The sequence below is a fragment of the Gasterosteus aculeatus genome, chromosome 14, assembly GCF_964276395.1.
Source record: "Gasterosteus aculeatus chromosome 14, fGasAcu3.hap1.1, whole genome shotgun sequence".
Lineage (NCBI taxonomy): Eukaryota > Metazoa > Chordata > Actinopteri > Perciformes > Gasterosteidae > Gasterosteus > Gasterosteus aculeatus.
In genome coordinates, this window is record NC_135702.1 from 17136528 (window position 1) to 17155082 (window position 18555).

The following is an 18555-nucleotide window of genomic DNA, read 5'->3' on the forward strand; positions in this document are numbered from 1 at the left end:
ACATCATCCAGTCTTTGCCGATGTTTAGTTTTAACTGCTGCCATAGCAGAGAAACCAGCCTCGCAGAGATAAGTTGTGGCGAAGGGCATCAAAACTCTCAAGGCTTGCTTTGCCAAGACTGCGTATGATGTCAGTGACTCGGTCCAAAAATCCACAAGTGGCTTTCGTTTGAACTGTAACTGCAGTGCTCCATCAGATGACAGCTCGATCAGCTGCTCCTGCTCGTGAAATGACAGCTGTGGGACGGGCAGGGAAACTTCAAATGGGTTGCGAATCCAAGCGCCAGATGTGTCCATAGGTGGAAAGTGTTTCCGTAGCTGCTCGGCGAGTTGGTTGAGGTGTTCAATTATGAGCGTTTTTACATGCTCACCCAGGTGCACGTCATTTTCCACCAAGAACTCGTGAAGCGTAGGGAAACACGGGTGTGTGTTCCCACTCACACAACTTGCCCAGAACCGTAGCTTCTTTATCATGGCCTCAACCCTGTCTTGTGTGTTGAACACAGTTACACTGACTCCCTGCAGACTTAGATTGAGTTCATTCAGAGCTGAGAAGATGTCCGCTAGATAGGCGAGCCTTTTCAGAAAATCTTCGTCATGCACACTGGTGGCCAAATGAAACGGATTCTCCTCAAAAAACTGCTGCAATTCGTGCCGGAGTTCAAAGAGCCTTGTCAGCACTTTGCCGCGGGACAGCCAACGCAGCAGCAGTGATTTGTGTTCGCTGCCCATCTCGTTACATAACAGTGTGAATATTCGTGAATTTAGTGGACGAGCTTTAATGAAGTTCACCAGTTTGACTGCGTCGTTCAGCGCTGCAAGTAGATCAGCTGGCATGTTTTTGGCTGCGAGGGCCTCTCTGTGAATACTGCAGTGTAACCAGCTGATGGATGGGCAGACTCTCCTAATATGAGCTATAAGCCCTGTGTGTTTCCCCGTCATTGATTTTGCCCCGTCTGTGCAAATTCCCACACAGCGCTCCCAGTCGATGCCATTGGTCCTCATAAAAACGTCAATTAAATTGAAGATTTCCTGTCCGGTTGTTCGGGTAGCAAGGGGCCGACAGAACAAAAACTCTTCTTGTACCGATCCTTCAAAAAGGTAACGGACATAGAGAAGAAGATTGGCCAGATTTGCAACATCTGTAGACTCGTCTACTTGCAGAGAGTAAAACTCACTTTTCTTCACACGGCTGAGTATTACAGCCAGGATGTCTTCAGACATGGCATCAATGCGGCGCGACACAGTGTTATTGGACACAGGAATCATGTCCAACTTTTTTGCCTCTTTCTCTCCAATCATACACGCCACCATTTCTTTGGCCGCTGGCAAACACACGTCTTCGGCCATTGTGTGCGGCAGCCCCTTTCTCCCTAGTCTGTAACTGAGCAGATATGAAGCCCGTAGTGCGTCTTTCGTAGACCCAACGCATGAATGAAACTGCATTTTCTTTTGGCTTTTCTGCAACTCCTCCAATTTCGCTTTAAAAAATGTAAGGGGCTTGTGACTTAAATGGCCATGCTTCGTGTGCATGTGACGACGGAGATAAGATGGCTTCAGACAGCTGTTTGCTAGAACCTCACTGCACAACACGCACTGCGGCTTCGGACAATCTGTATCGCCGATCCAAGTGAAGCCCAGACCCAGATAATTGTCATCATATTTTCTTCTTTTTTTTCCCGTCTGGTGTTCACCCTCATCACTTCTTTTTTGGCATCTCCTACCCTGCTCTTCGGTTTCCTCCCGTGCATCTTCTGACTCCCGCTCATTTTCTGTCTCTATCCTCTCCGTCTCTGTTGCCTCCAAATCCTCTCTCTCTCTTGGTCCCTCTCCTCCTTCGTGACTAATAACTTTATTATAAGACGTCCCACTTGACAGTTTCCCTGATTTCAGCCAGTTAAGCATATTTACACAATCAATGAAACGAGTTGGCGCGCATATTGCCTAGCGGCTGCAGTGTATGAAAGAAGAGCATGCGTAGAAGAAGACAGCTGCTGTCTTCTTCTACGTTTCTATCAAAAAATAATATATTATAGTATTTATATTTAAAATAAAAGCGATTACAAAGGAAATGTTTACTTACTTTCATGCTTTTTTATTGTATGGAAAAATCCTTTTATATATGTCAATGAAAAAATCCCACTTAAAAAAACTGACCGCCATTATATTTTTCCTCTCGCGCACCCCCTGGTGGCAGCTCGCGCACCCCTGGGGGTGCGCGCACCACACTTTGGGAATGGCTGGTTTAAACTATTACATTTGGGGTTGTATGAGGTGCTGTCAGTGTGCTGCCTCCAGTGTGGAGAAACTGAGTGGTGGGCGGCCGGATATAAAAGGTATTTTAAGAGAAACACAAAATAAAATCAATATCTGTTAAATTGAGCAAAAATCAAGTGAACTGATTGGATCTTGCCCATACTGTTTGTGTTAATGAGGCTGGACAGGGATGTCTGACAGCATGAAAAAAGTGTCCAGTATATTTATGGAGTTTTGCTTCTGCACGCGTCCACAGCTGTCCGTTGCTTTGGTCCTGTGCACTTTACTGAGTTCTACTGTCCTACTCTCAAAGGGTTCATGACTTATTGTCAATCTACTTAGACGTTTGCAACCAGAGATGAAGCAGTTCATTCCTGAATAAGCTGGGCGATTGACAATAAATGTACTATTCATTATCCATTTAATTTTGTACTTTGCTGCCATGTTCCAGTCCTTTTGTAGATAAACCATTTTTGAAAACACATTGAGTATCCTTAAATCTTGTCATGTAAGTTGGACCAAACCAATCCATTTCAAGATGTCACTTGTCACTATTTTCTGAAGTTCTATTTACAATCTGTTTATTAATCTTATCAGACGATGGAGCTGGTTCCATGTTTGTGTCCTTTGGTGCAACTTTTAATGCCTCAAGAAGTTACAGTTCCCTTAACTTCTCTTGTTCGATATGAATATTATTGGATTGTTTTCTGATGTTGATACATACTTTTCTTGTAAATAATGTTTCTATGCATTGCTGAGAATCGCCTTTGAAACATTTTGTACTTTATTCTTCAAAGTAAGTCTACCAAAGCCAAACTGTAGTGAGTCCCATCACAAAGCAGAATATGTCATTCATCCTTTTGGCGCGATCCTTTTCTATAATGAGCCTGGTAAAGAGAGCTGCAGACTGGAAGATGCACTCAACATTGACTCTTTGAAAAGTGAGGAATGACAACTCATCTGAGGTTTTTACAATTCTTAAAACGAAATTGTCTCAGGCAGGTGTCAACCATATCCGGCTCATCGGTTCTGATCCTCTACAGTTTGTACATGTTACTATGATTTGTTTCTGGTGCACTGATGTTTATTTTCCAGCATTATAAGCTCACTGGTCCAATTTAGCATTCAGGGATCATCAGCATACATTTTAAAGTAGATGGTACATCATTTCAAATGTCCTGTTCCTCTTCTCACACTACGTGGCTTCAGAAACTCTTTCTCTCCCTCTTCAATTTCCAATTCACTACACTTGTATTTGTGCTCTTTCCCTTGTGTTTTTTATTTCAATGTTCTTACTTTCAGCTGATGTTGTGTTCAATGTTTCTCTGTGTCCGCTCCACTATTTTATCTAAACTCTAGCTTTGTAACATTTGCTCTTTGTGTGTTTCGGTCTGCTGATCGTGTGTTTTGTAAATTTTTTTCTTCGTCCCCTTATTTATAACTTCCTAACCTGTTCTTTGCTTCTCGACTTTCTCTTTTCTTCCTTTGCAAGCTGCTGTAGCTGCCACAGCCAACTCCAGCACTGTTACTACTACCACTGCTGGGGCCCCTGGGGGCCCTCCTCAGAGGCCCCCTGGCCCTCCGAGCCCTAGCCCTGCTTTTCATTACATCCCCTCAGTCAACGAAGGTACAGACTGAACTGGCGGGTACCGCTTAGGGAAAGTCTCACAGCCACACTCTTTTTCCCTTTCTCATCCTTGTATTTGGAGATCTTTTTTTAAATCATTTTTACCTTTCTTTGCTGTCTGCCTCTTCTGTTCATTTCATCACAGCCCTTCCCTCCCCTCGCTCCACTCATTCAGTTATGTCTCATGATTGGGTCCAGTCCCCTGCAGCAGTCTTTTTCCTGCAGTAGATGTTAGTTTAGGTTATAGTCTCAGGTGTCTCGCTCTAGTTTTCTTAAACTGTCTTTGTTGTTGCTCTACAGGGTCTGTCTGTCCGTCGTAACTGAGATCAATCCACTCTCATTCCACTCAGAAATGTAAATTCTTTGTTGTTGAAACTGCAGATGCTGCAAAACACTTTCTGTTCGACTTCGAGAAATGGAACCAGTTCTGCAATATTTGTAAGAGCTATCCATTATGCTTAACCTCTACATATTCTCTCTACATATCTTACAAATGATTTGCTACACAATCCCGTATAAAATGCCAAAGAAAAAAAGCGTTACTCTCACGTAGGGCTGCACGGTGTACTGGTTCAGACGGTGTACCGGTATCAGATGTCCGTACGGTATGAATCTCTCACGTCGGGCTGCACGGTGTACTGGTTCAGACGGTGGACCGGTATCAGATTTCCATACGGTATAAATCTCTCATTGTCTTAGTGTGTTGAGATTGAGTCATGGTTATAACTTTATAACAACAAACACTCTTTAACAGGATAAAACACCACAGCTGGTGACACACAAACAACTTGTAACCCTAATAATTGTACATTTATAAAAATGACCCCGCTGAACGGCATGCTGGGTAAAGCTCACAACAAGAAGTAACTCTGCTGCTACATGAAAACACGGAAAAGAGCAACACAAGAGGAACAAGGAGAGACCAGAGATGCACCAACACAACTTGTGCCCAACAGAGGAGCTCAGTCTGTTTGGAGGGTTTTGGTTTTGGAAAATCTGACCTTAGATCAGAAAACCATTTATTGCAAAGTCTGTCGAGCCTCTGAGGGAAACACTAGCAGCCACAACAAGCTAACACGCTAACTAGCTAACGAGCTAAGAAGCTAACTCGCTGGCCAGTTGCGAGTGAGTTGGCCGGCGAGTTGTGAACAGCTGTTTGGGTAGCCGGCGGCCCTTTTTGGGGTGAATGAATGTGTTTACTGTAAAAAGCCATACCGTCATATACCGGGATACCGTCAGAATCTTTCTAAATACCGTGATATGGATGTTTGGCCAAACCGTGCCGCCCTACTCTCACGTTTGTTTTCCTTGGCCTTGCAATTTTGTAAAAATGTTGTAAACTACATGTTTCTAGTCAATCTGCTGCAAAGTCAATTATTTCTGACAATAATGGCAAATATTATGCTGCAACATTTGGTGAGACAAAGAGCTGTGTCATCTGCAAACAAAGATACTTTTCTAATATTTGGAACTGAGTGCATTGACCACAGCCCTGATTCCCTGGTGTGTGGTATTCTTTAAGTTCTGAGCAGTATTCTGTAATACTGTCCTGTGGGTTTGTCGGTCTGTCCATGTATTTGATTGTTTCAGTGTTTCTCGCTTACTAGTTCCATTGTGTCACCGCAGGAAAACAAAGCTATGTGCTTACTAATGAATGACATTTTGACACATAGGCGTTCCTCTGTTTCCACTCGCACACACACTTCTGACACGGAAGTCAATTTTGAAGAGGCAAACTTTGCAAAGCTTCAGCCCATCTGTTCATCCGGAGTGTCTCTGGTTTCTCTTCCAGCGTAATACGGATTGTACCATTAAACATAAACTCAGGTGCGGGCTTTAACCATGACGGTCTGTTGGTCCATCCGCCTGAACAATGTGAACTCAATAACTGTTTTACCATTGTTTTCAATACAAAGGTAAGGACGTATCAATAGTGAGGTATAGTTTCCAATTGTCAGACATACTAATTCCAATTGTCTGCATCCACACAGAGAGGCTTATTTCTCCCAGTAGGAGAACTGTAGCAAAGATGTTCTGCTTTTATATCCTGTTTTCCCCAAGACACTAAACATTCTTTTCAACATTATTCTTGTTAATATTATATTTATAAAGCAGCTTTAATATGTGTCTTTAGTAGTTGGCAGCATTGCCAGGGACAGTTGATGTTAGCAGCAGCAACTGTTTAAAGGCCAAGTCGTCCACGTCTTTGACCCAGTGAGGGTCTGTGCCGCCCACACAAAGCAAGACTGTGCGTGCTGCTGCAGTTCCCTTTCACTTCATTGGGTTGCGTGAGCACCTCCAGCTGGCTCGTCAAGAATAGGACCATACTAAATGAATGCTTGCTTTTAAGAGAGGTTGTGCAACGAGATCAGCCTTCACCACCAACAGAATTGGATGGATAAAATGCTTATACGACAGATACAGATCCTCCACTTTAACATGAATGGAACCGTGGACAGTCTGCCCAAGGCTGCATTAGTGTGGGAGTTGGAAGCACCAGCAGAAGGGGTAGTTGTCGTCGAAAAAATTAATATATATATATATATATTAATTTGATTGTTATACAATATGTATGTATAATCTATCCAGTTGTACATAGTGTATTACTGAATGTGATGTGAGTTTGATTATTTCCATGGCAGAAGGTAAGTTTACATGGTGTCCCTGGAAAAAGAAATTTGTGTGGAATTTCTTTCCAGCCGGAAAGCCATTTACTGTCCATTCAAGTGCATTTTATGTATACATAAACATATATTAAACCAATATATGTGAATAAGATGCTTGGTTTATGTCGCATAAACATTTAAGTCCATCTTTTGTCACAGACGTGATCAAAGCTTTTGACCTGGATTTGGCTCCATAGGTTTCTCAAGTAAAGTCCTCCACACGCTGTTTGATGTGCTGAAATGAAATAAAACTCACTTGAGTTCATCGTCAGGAGGCTTGTGTCGGTCCACCTCTGCACTGCTGTATATCTGTTGTTTACCTGTGGAACACCATCCAACATGATCAGCCTCTGGTTAGCAGAAATAATACCTTTGCTCTAACCAAGACTAAATATTAACCAACAATATTTCCATTTGGTGTTTAACTGTTTGTGTCACTAATGAGGCGTGTGTGTGTGTGTGTGTGTGTGTGTGTGTGTGTGTGTGTGTGTGTGTGTGTGTGTGTGTGTGAGTGAGAGTATAGATGTGAGAAACGTATTTCTGTCACATGGAAACAGGCTGAAGGGGCAAAAAAATGCACACAATCCTAAAGGAATAGTTTACATTATGGGCAAAAGTGACTTGAGATCAGTCTCATGTCTGCTGGGTGTTAATGTGCAGCTTAATAAAGGACAGAAGGTGGTTTCGCCCAAACAGTTTGGTCCATAAACAAAACCAGTGCACTGCCCATCCATAGTAAGCCTTCTCTTTTCTGAGAACAGAAAACAAGGCAAAATAGGCCGAATCATCAGAATGTTTCTTGTTCTGCCCCAAAACTTTCATATTGTCTCGTATGATATGAAAGAAAACAACGGTTTCCACGTGTCAGGAAGTGAGAAGCGCGTGCCTGACTTTGGAATGTAGAATTGTCTACTGGCTCTGCCTGTTATCCTTCCTCATTATGTGTGTGTGTGTATACAGGTTGGAGCCAGCTGGCCGCCATGCACTGCGTGATGCTCCCTGATCTCCTCGGCTTGGACAAGTTCAGGCCTCCTCTGCTGGAGATGTTGGCGAGACGATGGCAGGACCGCTGCCTGGAGGTAACACACACATTGTACCCACAGGTCCTGGACAATGGCCTTTTCCCTTGAGAATTATGTTAATCGGTTTCCAAATTGTCATGCATCTGCAATGTTGCATGAACAACATCAGCATGAACATCGCTGCTTATCTGGAGGTCCTCAATAGAATAGAAAATGGAACGCTACAATGGTAACGCTAGCCTGTGTGTGGCTCCAGGTGCGTGAAGCAGCTCAAGCTCTACTACTGGCTGAGCTGAGGAGGATCGGCCAATCTGGACGCAAGGACACCATCGACTTGTGGGCCCCCTACCTGCCTCAGTATGTGGACACCGTCAGCTCCCGTAAGTTACCAAATGTTACCAAATGTCTGCCGCTGTGTTTCTATTAACATACTCTGAAACACGTTGCCGTGGTTTCTGTATCGGATCAGAGTCACTACTTCGGTACGTTGACAGAACGAGTCCTAAGCCTTTTATAGCCCACCAAACACCCGCATGTAGACATGAGCTCCAAAGACCCGCCTTCCAAGGGGCCAGAGAGGCCCCAAAAGGCTCCAAACGCACCCAACCGGGTTGGTTGGGTTCCTTTCCTGTCAGAGACGAGACTTCTTTTCAGTGCGAGAACTCCAACCGGGGGATTATGAGTACCCCACACCCCCCCAACCACTCGCATCCTGGACTACTCCAGACAAGTTGAGAGTCCAGGAGGTTTCAGTCCGTGGAGGTGTGGCTCTCGCTCCACTGTGCACATCGCCATGCTCCAGACCTTCTAAATCCTGACCTCATAATTATACTAATTGTCTACCTGATTCTCACATCATGTTCACGCTAGTTGATTTCTGTTTGTCAGTGATATTTCATTTTTAATCCCAGTCCATCCACCATTCCACTCCAGAATCAGGTAATGTTTTTCCCCTCGATTAGAGAAACATCACAATTTCTAAGATGTTTCTCGGCCCTGATGTTTTATGGATGTTGCAAAATGCCTATTTTGAATGATGTAATGAGACTTTGTGCCCCATTTTCTGACCTCAGGCTCAAAGCTGTGAAGACTGAGCGGTCAATGAACCCAACACGAGATCTAAAAATATCTATTATCGTCTCCGTGTCTATTTGTCTTTTCCCTTTCTACTGTGTCTACGTATATTCCCTGGTGTCACTCTCTGTGTCTTTAGTTACACCTGCTGATGGGAAGAAAGGTGGATCTCCACCTTCTGCTTACTGAAAACACTTTGTGCGTGTTCGGGTCTTGTGGTTGGTGAGGATGCTGGGGGTTTCTCAGGGGAACGGTTGCCATAGAAACGTGCACCAGTCAGTGTTGAGTTACCATAGCAGTACTGCAAATGGGGGCGGGGGTGGTGGTCTGGGGACCTCAGGGGACGAGGGAGGATGGAGTGGGCGGGGCAGGGAGGGTGGCTTGGAGCAGAGCTGGAGCGATGGAGCGAGGTTAAAGGGTCATTGAATCCGATCTGTGCTGCATAGCGAGAGGAAGATGACTCCTCCCCGTCCTGGAATATCCTGGGAAAGTCAGAGAATGTGTTGAATCCTCTGGAGAAATACTTTGGATGGTGCCCGGAAAATGTTGGTAGCTGCTAGGCTAAGCTAGCTGGTTAGGGTCAGGGTTGACGCTTTTATCCAAAAGGACTTAGATTGTATTTTTCACCCCTGGTTTTTACATTTTCCAAGCAGTTAGGAGTTGGGTGTCTTGCTCAGGGACACGTGGAGCAGCCTGTCTGTCTCTCAGCTCGTCCTCTCCAGCAGCAGATTCCTGTATTTATCCATCAGTCCACAAAGGAGACAGGAGTTGTTACACATTGTCTTCATCATGGCTGCCGCTTTTCACCTCAAAGGCCGTTCAGCATTTTGCAGAGACCTGCTGCGCAGAAATACGATCTGACAATATGCTTCAATCTTTGGGGTGGAAGACTTCCATGTCCACGCGGTTGGAGGGACGGGGGGGAAGGGGCCTGGGAGAGGGGGGGTCTGGACGGACTCGGCTCTACACAACTTTGCGCCCTCGTATCCACTAACACTTGATTAAAAAAAGGCCCCAGCATTGTTCACTCTCCAACACGCATGAACACACACCTTTTCTGTGGGGATCAAAGTGTGTGTGTGTGTGTGTGTGTGTGTGTGTGCGTGTGTGTGTGCGTGAAGCTGTGCGTCACCGACCTGCAGTCCCCACTTGAAGTTCACTACATCCGTCGTCTTTTGCCTCGTCAACCTGCTGCTGTTAGAACTCCGCCTCCTTTCCTTCCCCCCTCTTACTTCGTGGCCCCATACAAATATACCATATCTTACTTTTTCACGTGTGAGGCCTTCCTGCTGGTTTGAAACTCGTCTGCCTAAAAAAATGAAGTTAATTATAAGTCAATAGTTGTTCAATACTAAAACAATGAATTGCAAAAGAAACCAAAGGTTAAAAAGAACCCAGTAGAGCCCACTGTGATTTAAAAGACCAAACCAACCGGAGGCCGATGGAGGGGAGGAGGTTAACAAGGCATGCTGGGAGCTGTGTGTCGTGGCTGACATGAGGAGCTTGACCTTGGAGCAGGGCGGAACGCCTCCTGCTTCACCCGCCCCCGTCATCCACCCCCACCACCACCACCAGCTCCCTGCGTGCGTGTGTGTGCACGGGCAAGAACTAATTTACTGTTCCTAATACGAAGAATGCAATACTTGCGTGTGCTCTTTAGGCCCCTTTTTGCCTGTCGATCAAATAACTGCAGAGGATCTTCATCCAGCGCCGTCCGGTCACTGCCACACAGCAGCTCCTTCGTATTAAACATCACCACACTGAGTGATTCCAGGCTGCAGCAGCTAAAGCACGCTGCAGTAGGCTGGCTGAAAGTGTGGAAACGCCACCACTGTCCAATCACAGCAAGGCATCAGTGTGTTTTAATTAAGTTCAATTAAGTTTGTATCTCTTTAACGTTTAAGACGAACAATCAAGCAGGTGTGTGTGTGTGTGTGTGTGTGTGTGATATCAAGCTGCACAGAGTCATTATGTCGAGCTGTCAGCGGGGTGCCTGAGTAGGTTAATTGGAACATGATGCACAACATTAACCAGGATTAATCAATGTAATTACACTGTGTAATTGCAGTGTTTTCCTGTGAGATCAGGTTATCCTCCTGCGATGTTTGAAGTATTATCTTTATCTTTCGGGATGGTGACGATTCAATGTCATTTCTGAAATTAGCATCAGTGTGTGTGTGTGTGTGTGCAATTCATTAGTCTGTTTTCCCAGATTAGCCAATAATAAGCTGTTAAGTCGCTTCATTGGTTAGCGGCATCCTTCATTAAGCCTTCCACTAATGAAAAGCCACTTTTAATTGGCAATGGAGAGATAAGGGCTAAACGAAAACACAAAACATAGTGTGTGTGTGTGTGTGTGTGTGTGTGTGTGTGTGTTTGTTTCCATTCATTCTGTGAATTGGCCGGCGGTCCAATATAACTTTATTAGCTACTTAACCGTGACAGTTAGCTGGTTAATTAGGATCAACACAGAAACCTGGTGAGATAAGTATTCAACACACACACAACTACACAACCACTACTGTGATTGACTCTGTGTACAACATTTCTACGTCACCCCCCTGATTTTCAAATATTAATAACTGCGATCCAGTGGTTGCTAACACGTTTGTTTGTGTCTCCTCAGCCGGGTCGGCCTCTGAGCCCGCCCCCCCGGCCCCGCCCCCCCCCGAGGCCCAGCCAGTAGAAGCTAAGGCTCCGGAGGAGGAAATGGACGTGACGGATGACGACATCACAGCAGGTAGACTGTGGCGTGTGCAGGCGGCGGCTCCTTCAGTTCGTGTTGTGCTGTGGCAGAATGTGTTGCCGTGCTGACAGATGCTGACAGATGCTGACAGCTGTCATGCGTTCTGACTTCAGCCGTTTGCAGCGTGTACTGTGCGACGGTTCCAGACACATCCCTCCTCCATACTGTAGAGTACCTTCAGAGCCACTTACTGACCACCCTGCCATAGAACCCCATCTGGTTTAATATGAGAAGGTCATTCATCATTTATATGCTTCTGAATTTGGGGGTTTTACTTTTAGTGAGCAAATGCACAAACACTCTTTTCCAGTCCCTTTATCTTCATTGAGGTGCATCTGGTCCTGCTGGATCTTCTCCTGGGGGCTACAATCACACAAAGAGCACATTCACATTCATCAGTGACCACAACATAACAGCCGATCAGTTATGCACAACGATCTAGTGATGCTGCAGCAGCTGATTGTCGACATCACGTCATTCACAAGGACAAAAGTGTGAAGGGAAGTTTATCTCCCGCAGAGCCCCGTTTCACCATCTCTCCTCCCTCCTCCCTCCATCCTTCTCTGACCAGTCAATATCACGCGTGTCTGACAATTCATCATTTCTCACGCCTCATTTTTCTCCCATTGACAGCAATGGGTTTTTCCCCTTCGGTCTCTGCAGTGTTAAAGTGAGCAGCCTGGATCTTTACTGCACATGTTTAAATGTTCTGTAACATTGCCTCTTCTCTTTTTTGAACTCCGTTCATGAATCTATTTAGAAAATGGTAAATGTCTCTTTGAGCTTCGGCTGGTGGACAAACATCTGCACGCGTCTACTTTCTAATATTAATATGCAGTTAAATTTTTTCAAGTGATTCAACCTATTTGCGTTCCGTTATTTCTTCATGTCACATGGGCTCCATGTTGTGCACTGTCACGCAATGACTGCAACATTAATGCCGTTTGTTACGTGTTCTAAAAGCTGGTAAAACAGGGAACCGTGCAGATGGTTTTTTAGTACTATTATATTATATAAAAGGAGGAGGAGGAGACAAAGGGACGGAAGACGAGGTGTAGACAGCCACAGAATCACTTGGCTGCAGGCTGTTACCACGGCGATAGACTCATCACCTCAGTCTGCTGTCACACACACACACACACACACACACACACACACACACACACACACACACACACACACACACACACACACACACACACACACTCTCCCTCACACAAGATGTGCAGGTGACAACAGTTGTTGCTCGGTGCCACAGCTGCAAAACGCCTCAGACCGGGGAGGGAGGGAGGGTGGTGTGTGTGTGTGCGCGCGTGTGTGTGTGTGTAGTAATTATGTCCCTGGTTGTGTCAGGGGATGTCATTAGGATCCACAGCACCCTTCTGCTCTCCCCCATCTCTCTCTCTCTCTCTCTGTCTCTCTGTCTCTGTGTGTGTGTGTGTGTGTGTGTGTGTGTGTGTGTGTGTGTGTGTGTGTGTGTGTGTGTGTGTGTGTGTGTGTGTGTGTTTCATCTCGCTAAAGTGAGCGAGGCAAACGGTGACGAGCACTAAGGACGCACAAATAACAGAATGACACAGTAATAATACACTGTTCATTGGGTAAGAAATGCTTCCAGAGAAAACAAGCAATGAATCTCTGGATTACGGAGAATGAAACTAGTGTAAGATGAAGTCGGTGTATGAAGAGGAATAATAACTTTCCTCAGGTTCTGCCCCTCACTTTACCCTCTCACCCCCTGACGCCAGACAGCGCCGACTAGTGTGCAGAATTTGTAACATAACTAAATAAGTGTACAGACCGTGACACAATTTCACTCCAACAGCAGCCGTGTGAAGAAGAGGGCGGAACGACGTGAAGCTTCGTGGTCTGATGTTGGTACGAGAATCTAACGTTTGCCCTCTGTAGCCCTGGAGCTCCATCCATTAGTAATGAGAGGCACCTCTGCGGGGTCAGGGGGGCCGTGTATTTCCTGGAGTTATTCTAGAGGGCGCTGGATAATTCCTGGTGCTGAACCTTTCCAACAGTAAGTTTGTTTTTCTTCTATAAATGAACGAGTAATCTCGCTGTAATGAGTTTAGCATTTCAGCTAGCTTAGCCTAGCAGCACTCACTCCACTTGTCAAACAGAAGTATGTATGTCGCACCTGTTTGTTCTAAATAAACCTTCAGGTATCTGATCTGACTGCAGCAAGCAGCGGTTTCAGGGGTCAGATGTCAACCCACGGCAGGAAGTTGCGTTAAAATATTTGATTGCATTAATTTCTACCACAATAATCTTATAGATTAATGAGTTAACTTTGACAACCCTACTTTTTAACTTTGATTTATTCAATAATCATTTATTTGGCGCTAGATGCTCGTCTATCCACGTACAACTTTTTAGGATTGACATGAAGTATCCTCTGCTCCTCCAGTGTGGGGATCTTTTTGTTGTGTCAGTGTGTGTTGACACTTTTCTGCGTTGCGTTTATGTGGTTATGAGGCCATAAGAACCTCAGTGCTCCTCCATCACAAAGCATTAAAGCCTCATCACATCCATGTACAATAGTAACGCGCTGCTACACGGGCAGGAGGACTCGGAGAATCTGATCTCCGCCTCTGATAGAGGGGTGACCTCTGGGAGGTCAAAGGTCGGTGCTGGACACAATCCCATCCCCCCACCACACACACACACACACACACACAATATCTGTGCTGGCCACCATTCAGGATCATCAGGATTCTGAGACATTGTGAGCTGCTGTGAAACCACAGACATGTACCTTGGATTTTTCTCCTATTTGAAATCGGCTCCTCTCCCTGTTTGTCCGACGAAGGATAGTCAAATAGAGGTCAGAGGTCAGAGGTCTGGCCGACCCTCACCTCCCGGTGTCGTTAGCCCGGTTGTGATTGGGTTAGCTGAAACGCTAGCCTCCCCTGCTAATGCAATATGGGAGCCCGGAGGTCGTTTGGGTCAGATCACGTTTCTCCTCAGAACAGATTGAACTTATGGAGAGATAAATGGTCAGAAGGGCTGATTGTTTCTGGCGATCAGCTCTCTTCTGTTTTACCCGGCGAGGGCCTCAGGTGGTGTATGTGAACAGTATTATATTACAGACAGCAGAGGGAAGTCCAAATGTTATTAATGCACAGGAATGTATTTCTGTAGAGAAACGCTAATGTCTAAGATGTTAGTACAGGACATAACGTGGCCTGAAGTCACAGGAACATTTCTATGCACTGCTGTGGTCTCATGATGTAATGATATGGGATGCATGGTTATGGTTTCATTTGGTTCATTTCTTCCTGGTACACTCTCATACATAGATCATTTTTGTTGAATGTGTGTGTGTGTGTGTCTCCCACACTCACTCTTCCGCACACTAAACAAAGGCGCACCCAGGTACACACTTGTCTCGTGGTTGGATGGGCAGTGTGCTAATGTGCACATGAAGGGGGATGGGCAGAGTGTGTGTGTGTGCGCGCGTACATGTCAAGGTTTATGAATGTGTCACAAAGATAAAGCGCTGGCCTTAGGGGTGTGTGTGTGTGTGTGTGTGTGTGTGTGTGTGTGTGTGTGTGTCTGTCCTCCAGCACAGACACCGATGGAGCGTCATGGAGACCAAGGAAACCGGATGCCTGATTGGCTGTTTTTACAAATTGACTTCATGGCAAAGCGATTGTCCGAGGAACCAAACATGACTGACTGCCTGACTTTTGCTAATTGGTTTGAAAAAGCAGCTGATCTCAGGTCCCAGTACCAAGTCCATCGCAGACAAACCACCCACACCGGGACGGCCGGACCGAACAATACCCTCTTCTCCCTCGGTGTCGGGCCGGGTTGTCTGGAGTCATTTGGGTCAGACGAGTCAACCGGTACGATTGATTGTTAATGTCAACGCAACACGTAGTGGCAACGTAGAGCCCCCCCCCCCCCCAGTTCATCTAGACCACCACACACAGAGAGGAAAGGTAATGAGTTTCCAGGCCTGTGGGCAGATTCTCCTGTGAACACTCATCACATCACGGATGCTAAATGAACCGTATTCACTGGACTTACTGACTACAGGCCCGTCGCCCCGACCTCCTGTAGTCACACAGCCTTTTGAGCGTCTGAGTCCTGTCCCACCTGAAGACCCTCACCGCCCCCCTGCAGTTCACCTACAGAGATGATTACATTACATGTAGCTGACGCATGAACCTACGCCAGGATCTTGTTTGTGGACTTCAGCTCTGCCTTCAACACCATCATCCCGTCTCTGCTGCAGGACAAACTCTCCCAGCTGCACCGCCCGACTCCACCTGCAAGTGGATCACAGACTTCCTGTCTGACAGGAAGCAGCATGTGAAGCTGGGGAAACATGTCTCAGCCTCTCGGACCATCAGCACCGGTTCCCCCCGAGGCTGCGTTCTCTCCCCTCTGCTCTTCTCCCTGTACACCAACAGCTGCACCTCCAGCCACCAGTCCATCAAGCTCCTGAAGTTTGCGGATGACACCACCCTCATTGGACTGATCTCTGGTGGGGACGAGTCGGCCTACAGGTGGAGTCTGACCATCTGGTGTCGTGGTGCAGCCAGAACAACCTGGAGCTCAACGCTCTAAAGATAGTGGAGATGGTTGTGGATTTCATGAGGAACAGAGCCCCACCCTCCCCCATCACCCTGTGTGACTCCCCCGTCACTATTGTGGATTCCTTCCGTTTCCTGGGCTCCATCATCACCCAGGACCTCAAGTGGGAGCAGAACATCAGCTCCATCACCAAGAAGGCTCAGCAGAGGTTGTTCTTCCTGAGGCAGATGAAGAAATTCAACCTGCCAAAGACGATGATGGTCCACTTCTACACGGCCATCATGGAGTCCATCCTCTGCTCCTCCATCACCGTCTGGTACGCTGCAGCCACAGCCAAGGACAAGGGCAGGCTGCAGCGTGTCCTCCGCTCTGCAGAGAGGCTGATCGGCTGCAATCTGCCGTCCCTGCAGGACTTGTTCGCTTCCAGGTCTCTGAAGCAGCTAAAAAGATGGTAGCCGACCCCTCTCACCCCGGACAAAACCTGTTTGTGCCCCTTCCATCTGGCAGGAGGCTGAGGTCCATCAGGACTAAAGGCCGCCGCGTGTTTCTGCGTCTTTACGTGTCTTTACGCACTGGTTTCACTTCCTGGTTGTAAAGTCTTGCGTGTGTTGCAGAGCGATTCACCTCCAGAACAACAGGTGGAGTAACGTGTTCTGTTGAAGACGACCTGGAGAGTCACGTCTTTGTGTGTGGAAGTCGCTGGTTGCTTTATTTATTTATCATAGACTTTATTGCCCCGTGCATCCACACTGCTGCTCTTCATCAAGGACACATTTGTCCCGTATTTTCCTCCACGACTTTGTTCCCTCGTTTGTGGAGATCTCCCTCCATGAATCAGAGGCCATCCGGCGTCCTCATAGTCCGCCAATGACGGCTTGTACCAGCGCTCATATTTTATTCATGAATTTCTTCACGCAAGGGGCTCTTGCGTCTGCGTTTCCTTGCGTCGCTCTGAAAACGCAGAAGCATAAGCGAGGCTTAAGACCTCCCGCCACAACAGAGCCGGTCCCCCACGGTCTGACTCTGACATCCCACCGGTCACTTTCTTTCACACTTCACATGCACATATATGTGTCACTTTCACATACACCGTATGGTGCACTTTATCCCTAGCCCATAGCCTTCTCTCTTCTCTTGTAAAGCTAAATTGTAAATCTGTAAATTGAACATGCCATTTTTCTTGCACTATGCTATTTGTCTTGTTGTCTTACGGTCTGATGTTATGCACTAACCTCTATGTCTAATTCCTTGTCTCACATATTTTGGCAATAAATGTTTCTGATTCTGACCACCGACCGGTGGGAGGCAGCAGTTGGCTTAAAGTGCCAACAACCTCTCAACCTTTAGTCAGGTCCTCTTCTTCACCTTGGTGCAGTGGGGTTTCATGTGGGACGGATCATGAAACCCTGATAATCACACAATACAGATGTATTTCTGTATTGTGTGATTTGTGAATACAACCCGCAATGGGCTGAAGAACACTAGTCGTACAGAGCTAGTAAATCAAACCGCCACTACTGCTGCTCAGTGCATATTCAACATGTGTTTGTTACTTACTATTCATAGAGAGTCATTAGAAGGCCCAATGTGTTGGTCTAAGCAAAGAGACCCAGTACTAAACATAGACCACCATCTTCGTCATCAGCTGGGCTGCAGGGCATGAACCGCGATGTGCTTTGTCCTGAGCTTATTTCACCATTCTCTTACTAACCGTACATAATACTGCTAAGATGATCGGTCTTCCATTTCCCTGATAATGATTCACATTGTGCTGCGAACTAAACATGGTCTCCTCCTCCCACTCTTCCCTTGTGATGCTTTTCATTTGGAGTTTAAGTCTAGTTCTGTCTGATGCCTTTGATTTGTCTGTGAGAGAGAGAGAGATTCCCGGAGCAACGCTGGCTGTAATAAAAGCTTCTTCATGAAGGAGCAGTGGGATGGAGGTCGTGCACCGTCTCTGCATTAGAAAAATGAACATCAGGATCCGTTTCTCAGACCGCTGCATTAACAGCTGCCAGTGGCGAAAACTACTGGCTACTAGTAGTTGCCTACTGAAGCTCGTATTCAGAAGCTGTCAGATCGTGACTTAAACTGCAAGGCAGACGCATAATGGATAACTGGGGATAGAAAAATAAAAATGCATTATCTTCAATCTGTGCCTTCCTATGGTAGTGCTGAAGCTTCAAGTGGAGCTAGTGTGAGCGGTGGGGGGGGCATCTGTCCTGCTCCAGTGACTCACGCTTCCTGGCTTGTGGTCAACGTGCTGTAACGAAGCCACATGTTAAATTCCGAAGCCTTCGGTCTCCGGCGAGAATATTCAAGACCAGCAGAAGATTCCGGTCACAACAAACGGCACCTTGTGTCATTATTCCACTTGTGTCACAGCACTTGGCGTTGATATGGACTCATTGCAGACGTTTGTCTCGTGAAGACGCAGGGAGGATGACCGCTGTGACGGCACAACGTGAAGTCCACAGGATGAGCGGTTAAAGGACTGAAACCGGGAGTTTGACCGTGAGCCCCCCCCCCCCCCCCCCCCCGGAGGTGTAATTGGAGCGCTGTGTTTCTAGCTAAGCGCAGATAGCTCCCCTGTCTGTGTCAAGACGGTAAAATACAC

The 18555-nt window shown here is 46.3% G+C and overlaps 1 protein-coding gene across 8 annotated transcripts in view; it reads left to right on the forward strand.

The window, feature by feature from the left end:
* wdr7 (WD repeat domain 7) overlaps positions 1 to 18555 on the forward strand; it is an 85486-nt gene that overhangs the window by 28059 nt on the left and 38872 nt on the right. For 5 of the 8 annotated variants that reach the window (XM_040197205.2, XM_040197206.2, XM_040197207.2 and 2 more), the window contains exons 20-23: positions 3748 to 3882; positions 7509 to 7627; positions 7827 to 7950; positions 11271 to 11384. In XM_040197205.2, coding sequence (XP_040053139.2) covers positions 3748 to 3882; positions 7509 to 7627; positions 7827 to 7950; positions 11271 to 11384 — 492 coding nt within the window. The remainder of the gene's footprint in view (positions 1 to 3747; positions 3883 to 7508; positions 7628 to 7826; positions 7951 to 11270; positions 11385 to 18555) is intronic. The other 3 variants (XM_040197210.2, XM_078088405.1, XM_078088406.1) reach the window with 1 other exon arrangement.